This window comes from Salvelinus sp. IW2-2015, linkage group LG12 (assembly GCF_002910315.2).
Source record: "Salvelinus sp. IW2-2015 linkage group LG12, ASM291031v2, whole genome shotgun sequence".
Lineage (NCBI taxonomy): Eukaryota > Metazoa > Chordata > Actinopteri > Salmoniformes > Salmonidae > Salvelinus > Salvelinus sp. IW2-2015.
Genome location: NC_036852.1, coordinates 10,083,866 through 10,096,207, shown reverse-complemented (window position 1 = coordinate 10,096,207; position 12,342 = coordinate 10,083,866). Strand labels below are relative to the sequence as shown.

Below are 12,342 nucleotides of genomic sequence, written 5' to 3'. Positions count from 1 at the left end.
GAGGGGAAATGCTCGCTCTGGTCACAGAGGGGAAATGCTCGCTCTGGTCACAGAGGGGAAATGCTCGCGTCTGGTCACCAGAGGGGAAATGCTCGCTCTGGTCACAGAGGGGAAAGTGCCCTCGCTCTGGTTCACAGAGGGAAATGCTCGCTCTGGTCACAGAGGGGAAAATGCTCGCTCTGGTGTCACAGAGGGGAAATGCTCGCTCTGGTCACAGAGGGGAAATGCTCGCTCTGGTGCACAGAGGGAAATGCTCGCTCTGGTCACAGAGGGGAAATGCTCGCTCTTAACAAATGCATCAAATATCTCAGGTGCCACCTACTGCCGATGTTCCCTTGAGCAAGTCACTTAACCCCAAATTGCTCGTTGGTCGATGCACTGTGGCTGCCCTCTGCTCCAGCCTCTCCAATCGAATGTGTGTTTGTGTATGTATTCGGGGGTTGGATGAAAGCAGAAGACAAATGTCCATCTTGCGTAGACTAATAAAGTATATATTCTCTTCTTAGTCTCTCTATCCTAGCGCTGGGTGTGTTTCTGCTGTCGGTTTGAAACCCTGTGGCTTGCAGTGTTCGAGTCGTGACCATTCCGGTGTGTGCGTCTTGCTTCTCTGCATCGTACATGTGGTTCTAACGTGTTTTGATTTGTGTAACGCAGGTGTGTGTTGCTAGAGGTAGTTGCGTAACATTCTCATGTTGCTCAAAGTTGTTTTCAGATGGTGCACTATTGGTTTGTGTGAATCCTTACGGAATTCCTGTCATTCGCATTCACTGTCAGACGATTGCACCGATCACCAGTGATTGTTGACCTGATATGATGATGAGTGAGTGAATGAACCACATTGAGCATCTGGTCCACGGCAGGCAGTGATAGGAGTCAAATGTTGGTTCAACACTTGAATGATTCTGCAGGACGGGTGATCGCCCTCCGCGTCGCGTACGTTATTCATTTACATCTACCTTCACCCATTTGACATACCTACACTGGTTATGGACCAAGGGAAGGCACACACACACACACACACACACACACACACACACACACACACACACACACACACACACACACACACACACACACACAACACACACACACCACAACACACACACACACACACACCACACACACACACACCACACACACACACACACACAACACACACACACATATACACCACACACACCACACACACACACACACACACACACACACACAACAAACACCACACACACACACACACACACACACACAACACACACACACACACACACACCACACACACACCACACCACACACACACACACACACACACACACACACACACACAACACACACACACACAACCACACACACACACACACACACACCACACACACACACACACACACACACACACACACACACACACAACCATCGCACACACACACACCACACACACACCACACACACACCACACAGCACCACACACACACAACACACACACACACACCACACACCAGCACCACACGGGTACATTCACACACACACACGATGCAAGTGTGTACTGCACACACTGCTGCACCCCAGCAGCAAGCGGCTTAATTCTAAGTCAAGGGCGCCGGCTTGCTAGCCCGACAGCCACATTACATTTGTGACAAATCCTGCTTCTCAACATTGAGCATTTTATTCTGAACACATCCGCTCCTCTATTTTATAACCCCTTATTTCACACAAATCCCCACTTTTTCCTCAAGTCAATTTAGGACTTTAAAGCAAGCTGCTGCTGCTGCAGCCTCTGGCTGCACTTTCCTCCTTTGTCCCTTGACTCTATCGGCCCAGCCATCTCCAAAAATGCAATGCTGCTAGCCGGACAGCCACAATTACATTTGTGACACAAATCCTGCTTCTCAAATTGAGCATTTTATTCCTGAACACATCCGCTCTCTATTTATAACACACACACACACACACACTGCTGCACCCCAGCAGCAAGCGGCTTAATTCTATCAGGCTGCTAGCCGGACAGCCACAATTACATTTGTGACACAAATCCTGCTTCTCAAATTGAGCATTTTATTCCTGAACACATCCGCTCTCTATTTATAACCCCTTATTTCACACAAATCCCACTTCTTCCTCAAAGTCAATTTAGGACTTTAAAGCCACTGCTGCTGCTGCAGCCCTGGCTCACTTTCCCTCCTTTCCCCTTGACTCTATCGCCCACTCTCCAAAAATCAATTTCAAGAGGAATATTCTCATGCTTTGAAGACTGAGTCGACAAAAGAGAGTCTAAAACGAGAACATTTTGAGCGTTTGCCTTCTCCGAGAACGTTTTGAAGAGTAAATGTCTTGCAAATCCCTGGTGTGAGATAGAAATAGTCACTTTTTTCAGTCGTTTTTAAACTATTTTCCATACCTTTTAGCAAAATGGCGTTAGGGCCARATGAAGGGTTAGGGAACGATTTTGGACTGGCTGTGTGTTTCTCGCCACATCCCCTTTGCTTGTCTGTCTCTGCGGCCTACGTATGCATGCCATGGTCTGGTGATGGACCTCTGACTAACCTACAACACTAGCCATTGGACCAACCTTTCTCCTTACAGAGCTATACCATCCTGCAGGCTTTTGCTCCAACCCTAATTTAGAACACCTACTGCTCTAGCTGCTCACCAGGACCTTTTGTTGTTTGTTACAGCAGGGTTGAAGCAAAAACCTGTGTACCCAGTAGCTCCCCATGAAGAGGGTTTTGGCCATGTGTTTGACATGTGCAGGAGACCTTTTCCTGCATGACCCTTTTGTTCCTTTTTCTCTTTCTTTATCCATTCCCTTCTACTCTGTGTCCTCCCGCTTTAGTTTCTTCTGTTAGTCCTTATCCCCTTATCCTCCTCACTTCTCTCTCTTTTTCTCCGTTCTCTTCATTAACTGTGATCTTCCTCCTTTTAGTCTGTCCTATTGTCTTCATAGTCCTCCTCCTCACGTCCTCTTGTTTTCTGTCTCTCTTCCTCCTAACTGTGGCCCATGCCTGTGTACTCACGGCAGTCCTTTGGCACTCCTCCACTCCCCTTCATCCTCTTCCTTTGCTTCTACATGAAATGCATCTTTTCCCTCCCTCTCTCTCTTGCCTCCATCTTTTACACCTGTCTCTATGCATCCTTTTTACGCTAACTCTCCATTTTAAATTGTTCATCCATGTCTCCCCAATCTTCTCTCTCCTTTCTTTCCTCTTTCTCTCTTTCCACTTCCCGTCCTCCTCCTCCATCCTTCTATCCACGCTGACCGGGGGCTCCCTCCCCTCCCTCGCTGTCTCTCCCCTTCTCAGAGGCCTCATCCAGGGGGAGTGACCTGGGTCCCACCTTGGGCCTATGGAAGTCCTGCTCCTTGGAGAGTCTCCAGTCCGCCGTGTCGGAGGCCCGGCAGCTGAGCCAGCAGAGCCAGGTGCCCTTCCACCGCCCCAGGCCCCACATGGTGCGGGGGAGGGGCTGCAACCAGAGCTTCCGCGCCGCCATCGACAAGTCCTACGATGGGCCCTCGGAGCCGGAGGACGGTAGGGGAATTGGCCATCAATGTTAATGCAACACTGAGCATGACTATGTTCCCTTAGCCATATGTTCCCTGGGTCCTATGTTCCCTCAGCCCTATGTTCCCTCGCCGCTATATTTCCTCAGCCCTATCTTCTAAACCAGGGGTCGAGGGGGCGGGAGGGACAAATACGTATTCCAATTTCTTGTATTTTGTCATTTGTATTTCACTGGCCTGAACGACAATACAATGTATTGTGTAATAAAATACAAATACTTTTCTATACCATTTTTTTTTTGTGGCCCCAGATTCACAATTTTGTGGCCCCAGATTTACTGCATAGGGCCGAGGGAACTTGCGCGCATAGGGCCGAGGGAACTTGCGCGCATAGGGCCGAGGGAACTTGCGCGCATAGGGCCGAGGGAACGCTCGCGCATAGGGCCGAGAGGGAACGGCTCGCGCATAGGCCGAGGGAACGCTCGCGCATAGAGCCGAGGGAAACTTTGCGCGCATAGGGCGAGGGAACGCTCCGCATAGGGCCGAGGGAACGCTCGCGCATAGGGCCGAGGGAACTTGCGCGCATAGGCCGAGGGAACGCTCGCGCATAGGGCCGAGGGAACGCTCCGCGCCATTAGGGCCGAGGAACTTGCGCGCATAGGGCCGAGGGAACGCTCGCGCATAGGGCCGAGGGAACTTGCGCGCATAGGGCCGAGGGAACTTGCGCGCATAGGGCCGAGGGAACTCGCGCACATGGGGCCATCAGAGTGATGATAGTTATCCCACTGTATTTGTATTTATTGTCCACATACTTATTTGAAGTCACTTGGGCGAATACTAACTTCCACTTACAGTAGGTCAAATTGTTTTGTGCATTGAAATCATTAGGGAAGATGCTTCACTGTACTGTCGGTGATTGTAGGTGATTTCTAAGTTTCACAACAAAGTTAGTCTTTTGTCATTTCATATTTTCTCAACTGACATGGTTTTTGAGGCCATTTTAGATCAGACTTAATGTAAACTGACTGTACAAAACATTAGGAACATCTGTTCTTTCCATAACATAGACTGACCATCCAGGCTGTATCACAACCGGCCGTGATTGGGAGTCCCATAGGGCGGTGCACAATTGGCCCAGCGATGTTCAGGTTTGGCCAGGGTAGGCCGTCATTGTAAATATGAATTTGTTCTTAACTGACTTGCCTAGTTAAACAAAGGTTAAATAAAAATACATTTATAAAAATCCAAGTGAATCCAGGTAAAAGCTATGATCCCTTATTGATGTCACTTGTTAAATCCACTTCAATCAGTCTAGATGAAGGGGAGGAGACTGGTTAAAGAAGGATTTTTAAGCTTTGATGCATATGTATGTGTGTCATTCAGACGGTGAATGGGCAAGACAAAAGATTTGAATGGGGTATGGTAGTAGGTGCCAGGCGCACTGGTTTCAGTGTGTCAAGAACTGCAACGCTGCTGGGTTTTTCACGCTCAACAGTTTCCCGTGTGTATCAAGAATGGTCCACTACCCAAAGGACATCTAGCCAACTTGACTCAAAGGTGGGATGCTTTGGCGTGAACATGGGCCAACATTCCTGTTGAACGCTTCTGACACCTTGTAGGGTCCATGCCCTGACGAATTAAGGCTGTTCTAGAACAAAAGGATTTGCAACTCAATATTAAGGTGTTCCTAATGTTTTGTACACTCAGTGTATAATTGCCTTTGGACCGATTATTCAGAAATATCCACACATGAGTTGTATAAACTTTGGTTTATCGCTGATATTAATAATGAGTCATTTAGCCATAGCTGACGTTTGCTGCAAAACGCAGAGGTCGCAAAAGGACACACTGTTTAGCGGCTCAATGAATATGTAGTCAGCGTTTCTGGCCAGGGAACTTTTTTAATCCCACAGCTGCACATTTTTGATGTAACATCTTTCATGTGAAGCCAAAGATCTGTCTGTGTGTGATGTGTGTGTGAGCTGTGTGTGTGTATGTATGTGTGTGTGTGTGTGTGAGCTGTGTGTGTGTGTGACCATCTGAGCATCCAAACTGAACCGTAAAGCACTAGAATTGCCTGTGACTTTTCCTCTGGCCTCACGGAGTGGTTGCCTCAGGCTTAGACTGGGAACCAGTGAATACAAGATTGGAGGCAGCACCCCCCTCTCCCACTTTCCCAAAAAGACATGTTGGTGAACCCGGCTGCAAAGTATTGAGTCACTGCAGGTGGGATGGGGGATGTATATGAGTGTGTGTTTGTCTGTCCGCCTGTCTACTTCATTGTGTGTATGGCATCTGTGTTGACTTTAAGGTTGTCCCGGCTAAAAAAAATCTTGGTCGACCAAGAGTCGTCCTGTTCTTTAAATGTTGAAACGTATTTTTCCATATTTTGACACACACCCAATGTGTTTGAAAAAAAAGCAACTACATTTGCACTGAGCTTGTCTGATGCTTTAAGCACACTGTTTGATTAAATAATCAAGACACACAAATGACTCGAGAAAGAGCCCGATGGTCACACTGTTAAAATAATGACAGCGAGTGCCTGCGTGACTGGCACACGTTGTCTCGCTCTCCTCCCTACTGCAGCGTGAAGGCACCACGGGACAGCAAGTGTTTATTGCACTGTGTTAGCTGCAACGTCATTTCAGCCATTTAGTTTATTACTTGTTTCTGACTGAAAAGTTATGTTACCGAAATCCCTAATTTGTTKAGTAAAAACATTCCCTATTCCCTCAACCGTTGCTCTCTTTACTTGACACATGTAAGCATCATAAGTATGTGGCCAATAGGGCCTGACCTATAGCCTTACATAATCACAGCAATAAATTGGTTTGAACAATCTCTGAACACAGTAACACGTGACAGCAAAATGGAGGCGGAGGACGTGAAAAAGAAACTCGAAACGGGTGAACGTTTACCGTTTGCTCAGGAGGGAAAGGGGAAGTCCGATATGTGGAAGACATTTGACTTAGTTGCGGAAACTACTGGAAAGCCAGGAAAAARGAGGGTATAGGAGCAAGCGCTGCGTGAGTATTATGTGTGCCAAACAGTTGCTGTTAGATTACAATATTATATATTTTTTCAATAAATACAATATATTGAAATATAGGCCTAAATAAGTTATGGTATTAAGACTTAACAGGGTGTGCTCTTAAGCCTACAGCTCCATGGTGGTTACTATACAAAGCCTACTAATGATAACGACATTGCTTATTATTATAGTGACAGTGATGACAGTGTCAGTATCCAACGCAGGAGAAAGCGCATTTGTTATAAAATAATAATAGATGTATTAATGTTGCACCATTATTTTTACATAATATAACCATATACAATTTCAGTATCTTAGAGTAATGGACTGTGCCATCCCCCGTGGCCTCCGCAATGGATAAGTCCACTGGGAGAGGCACGAAACAGACAGGTGTCTTGTGCACCATGAAATATAGTTTTTTATTGCGACTGCTCGACTAAAGAAATCTTGGTCGACCATCAGCCTATTGACCAAACCAATCGTCCAGTCGACTAAATGGGGTCAGCCCTAGTTGACCTTTTTAACCTTTGCTACCTCCCTCTCAGATGACCTGTCAGAGCAGAGCTCAGGMCGAGACACGCCCGTCAGTGGCTCATCCCGCCAGGACCAGATTGAATCAGAGGCAGGGAAGAAGAAGAAGAAGACCAAAGGGAAGAAGAAAGAGAAGAAAAGCAAAGAAAAAGTGAAGAAGAAAACCGAGGATTCTGAGGACCAGGAGAAAAAGGCCAAGAAGAAAGGATTTGGGCTCTTAAGGTAGGCAACCATTTGCAATTCAGTAATTTAGCAGATGCTCTTGTCCAGAGCAACWTACAGTAGTGAGCGCCTAGATTTTTGTACTGGTCCCCTGTGGGAATCAAACCCACAACCCTAGCGTTGCAAGCTCCATGATCTTCCAACTGAGCCACACAGGACCAATGTTTCCACTCTTTACGTTTCATAACATGTATCTCTGAATTCTAGTTCCACTCTTGCCTCTTTTAGCACTCCCCTTTTCCAACTGTTCAGGTCATTCAACCACTGCTTATTCCAGTATCACTTACCCAACGTTTTCACCATCCCAATAAGCACCTAACACAAATCTCACCATTTCTTTCACTAGTACAGGGCATTCCAACCCTGTTCCTGGAGAGCTAACCTCCTGTAGGTGTTCACTGTAAACTCAGTTGTAAACTAACCTGGTTCAGGTTATCAACTAGCTAATTATTAGAATCAGGTGTGCTAGATTAGGGTTGGAGAGAGAACATACAGGAAGGTAGCTCCCCAGGAATAGGGTTGGAGAGCCCTGTGCTAGTTCTAAGCTAAGAATTATCTTGCTGAGATTTAGGGTAAATGTGGTACTGGATAGTAAAAAAAATGGTTATCAATCTAGTCTTGTTATTACACCATAGAAGTTCAAACGTTTGTAAATCGATTGCGTTCAACTCAATTGCGATCGGTGTCTATCGATTTTAGGCCCTCGGATAAGAATCCAATCGTYCAGCATGTCAGTGGTAATGGTGGGGAGATGTACACAGTTAACATCTGGCTTGGTAGCAGGATGGACACACGCACAACCTTTTACTTGGTTGGTTTCTGGGAGGGTTGTTGGTTGCTGGCGGGAGATGGAGAGGTCACAGGACAGGGCTGTTGTTATTGGACCTCTTATCACACACGTACACAGATATGCATGCACACACATGCACACACACGTATGAATGCACGCACATTGGCACAGTGTGCATACAAACAATTACAGGAAAGGGCCGTTGATATCCAATTGGTAGTTACGATCTTGTCTCATTGCTGGAACTCCTCAACGGTCTCGGGAGAGGCGATGGTCGAGAGTCATGCATCTTAACTGCTTCTTAACACACTGCTCGCTTAGCCCAGAAGCCAGCCACACCAATGGGTCGAAAGAAACAGTCCAACTGAAAACCGAAGTCAACTTGCAGGCGCCGGCTCGCCACAAGAAGTGGCTAGAGCACGATGAGACAAGGAAATCCCCCCCCCTGCCAAACCCTCCACTAACCCGGCCAATTATGCGTCGTCCCATGGGGCTCTCGGTCTGTAGTGGCGCCTCAGCACTTTAGTCCTCTGCGCCACTAGGGAGGCCATACACACACACACACACACACCACATACACACACACCCACAACAACACACCCACACAACACACACACACACACACACACACACCCACACACACACACACACCCAAGAACTTCAAGTGTACACACACACACACATCCATGACTTACACACTAACCACACTCACACTTTCTCTCACTCTCACTTACACACTCCATCACACACTCTCTCGCTCCCCAGCTTGTTCTGAGAAGGTTCGAGACATAGCCTTGTGCGCGCTCTGACTACTCACTGGGTTGAAGGCTTTAGCCAGGACATTCTTGAACCATTTGACTGAATCAAAATTCCAAGAAACATTTACATTGCAATTCAACATCCAGCCAAGTGCAGCCTTAAGCGCAGAGTGCAGCTGGAGCAGAAGTGGAGGGCGAGACACTTAAATGCTCCCAGATTTTCCACCAAACACAGGCTCGGTTCACTCTGGCCTGATGATTGCATGTGAACTATGACTTAATTAGCTGGAATACGGCGTAGCTCAAAATCTGCATCCCAAATGGCACCCTAGTCTCTATATATGGCACTACATTTGACCAGGACCCATAGGGCTGTGGTCAAAAAGAGTGCACTATATAGGGAACCGGGTGCCATTAGAAACACATCCAATCTAATTGTAGATCACAAATGTTGTTTTACTCTGATGGCTGTATTTCAAACATGAAAAATTGAAAACTCTGATGGAAAGCGTGTGCAACACTGTAGCGGGACAAATGTATTTTGAGACTGAATTATTTTCATGGCCGTTATTGATTTTATGCATGTACTGTATTATTTTTGGGCGGCCTGATCCTTTGTTTGTGTAGGCAGGACTTCCACAATCCATTGTGTTATTTGGACTCACCACTCAACAAGGCTATTCTGAAATCCAAATACTGACAGTGCCAATATTAGCTGGATTATTGCATTTCTCTCTTTTATATTGCTCTTTCTTTGTACTTAGTTTCTTTATTTCGCTCTTTCCCTCTTTTGTTCCCATTTCCTTTTCATTTTATTTCATTCTTTCTCTCACTTGAGAGGACAGCAGTATGGTCTCTGCATTCACAAAATCTAGTCGATACTTCCACCGCCGCTGCACTCCCCCCACCGCCACCCCTGCCATCCACGCACTCCTACACACTTCATATTCATATCCCCCCCAACCATAAAGACAGTCTTTGATGCGAGATGACTGGTTGTCCCTTCAGTCTGTCTCTTATACACATCTAGATGTGTATAAGAGACCTTCATATTCATATCCCCCCCAACCATAAAGACAGTCTTTGATGCGAGATGACTGGTTGTCCCTTCAGTACCTACAACAGTAGAGATTGAAGTGTCCTTGCTGAGCGAACCGCCTGAGGGAGTTTCAGCATTGACAGGCCTTTTGAAGATGGGCCACATTACTCATCAGCCACGTGAGACTCCTCGCCGTGTGCATACATATACAGTACACGCTCTCATAGGCTCTTATGAAAGATGTGTACGGTATGTTCACTACAGAGACTGGCGCGGCAGCTTTTTCAAAGTGCCGGTGGAGCCTAGAAATGACTCCATATTCTCATGGGTATATGTGCAAGATGTCTACATTTACTGTATGTTGAGGTGTCTCAATGGTCCTGTCAACACGAGCCTGCCTGTTTTAAGGTCCTCTTCCTGACTGTGGCCGRCTGGCCGGGCCCGAATACCCAACCCGTAATTGTGTTCTTAATAGTAGGCTGATTGGATATGCGAAAATAGGAAGTTTTAAAGTTTTGTGTGCTTTAAATGGCAAGATGTCATACTCATTTCAGATTTTCATCTAGTAGGATTTCGCTGCATGCTATTAAAGGGAAGAAATCCTCTTTTCTGACCCACGTGTGTTTGACATCAGCTGATATTGAGATGATAATCAGATGAGAGCAATTCCACAGTTACAAAGATTTTTCACTTTAAAATGTATGTTGAACAAAGACCAATCAGTGCAAAGTTAAACAAACCTTAACTCTACGCACAAGGAATACTTTTAACAATTTCCCCTCATAAAATATCTATATATTTTTTTAATTACCTGAAGAACAGCGCAGATGCAAAGTTTTGTAACAGAATGACAGTTTGTGCTGTTTGTCACTTCATTCTGTTACCAGACTTTGCGTCTGCGCTGTTCTTCATGTAAATGTGTTTTTGTAAAACGTTCAGTGGAAATTGATGAAAGTCGTTCTTGTGTCGAGTTATATGGTTTAACTTTTAAATAATTGTTTTTTGTTTGGCTTCCATATTTAAGTAAAAAATCTGWGTCGCCGTATCATTGTGTTACCAAGGAATTGCCCATAAGGAGACTCGTTGTGCCAAAAGGAATGAATGGCACCAGACCTCCACAATTTCGCATCAGTAGACGCATTCTCAGTATGGGTGAGCCTAGTATGTTGATATTTGTTGTACCCAACCCATAAGTACACAGTATTTTGTAGTAGTAAAGACCGATTCCGGACACGGCCTGTGTGTATGTATGTATGCATACATTTGTCTGTGTATTTGTGTGGCTGTTTGTATGTTGTATATACTCATCTGCCTGATCACAGCTCCAATAACAGGCACTTTCCTGTGACCTGTGTGCGTGTCCTTATACATTTGTGCGCCCGGTCTTTCTATCCCATACTGCTTCCTCTCTCTCCGTCACCCTCCCCTCCCCACCTCCTCTGCCCGTCACTCCGGCTCAGAGTGGCTGTCACTAAGGCCTTCAGTGTGACAGACAGACAGGAAGGACACGGCCGTTCCCACTGCTATTGCCAATTTGGGGACATGAAAGCCAGCGCGCTGATCCGCTGTTTACAAATCCCCCTTCGCTCGCTTCGATCCTCTTTCCTCTCTTTCTCTCCCTCTTCCCGGGGACAGATCAAATCCGTCAGGAAACCAAGCCAATTAGCGGGGCCCGTTCCGGACCTAAATTCTCTAATTTCCATCAAAAATCCCAGTATGTGGTTGTGTTGTCCTAAAGGATGGGTGCCGTAGACGGACCACACCCCCCTCAGACCTACTGTAAATCCCCCATATATGGCCTGCATCCAGATTTGCCACCCTTCTCCCAAAGTGTACACTTGCACGTTTTCCATCATTGATTTAACAATTATGGAAACTCCCTTCAGCCAATGCTTACACCAATCCAATGCTTTTAAATCCATGACAGAGTGTGTGCAAGTGCACACTTTGGGTGAATTGAGACTAGTTCTTGTAAGTGGACTAGAGTTGTAAGACGTGTTTTAGATGTGTTTACGTGTTGGTGACATTAAGCTKTGACGAGCTGAAGCTGAGATGTTTTGCTTAACCATAATGTTGTTAGCTAAGTTTGTCATGGTTTGTCACGTCATGGTTTACCTTGTTGACGCTTTGAAGGCCGGTGGCTTTTTGTCCTCACAGGAGGGGATTTGTTGACCTTGAAAACATGTCTGGATGTCTTTGTGAGATGTTTTTGTCTGTATGTTTTTTGTGTCTGTTTGCAGGTTGTATTTACTCCCAAGTTTGTCTCACCACTCACCCTGTGGGTAAATTATTTACTATAAACTATAATCTTTGAGTACTCAGGGCAGTAGTTTTCATTCCATAGTTTTTTTTCCTTCAGATTTATGGAATGTTGATTTTAAAACCATTCCGATGTCCACCAGCAACCACCAGCCAAAATGCCTCCTCCCTGACAATGTTTGTCGTTCTGAGGCACGGTGCATCCTATATCCTATATCT

At 46.0% G+C, this 12,342-nt stretch overlaps 1 protein-coding gene across 5 annotated transcripts in view; it reads left to right on the top strand.

Annotated features, from left to right (window-relative positions):
• Positions 1 to 12,342, top strand: part of pard3ba (par-3 family cell polarity regulator beta a) — a 198,442-nt gene that overhangs the window by 137,567 nt on the left and 48,533 nt on the right. For 4 of the 5 annotated variants that reach the window (XM_023997819.2, XM_023997823.2, XM_023997822.2 and 1 more), the window contains 2 exons: positions 3,294 to 3,518; positions 7,070 to 7,277. In XM_023997819.2, coding sequence (XP_023853587.1) covers positions 3,294 to 3,518; positions 7,070 to 7,277 — 433 coding nt within the window. The remainder of the gene's footprint in view (positions 1 to 3,293; positions 3,519 to 7,069; positions 7,278 to 12,342) is intronic. The other variant, XM_023997820.2, reaches the window with a different exon arrangement.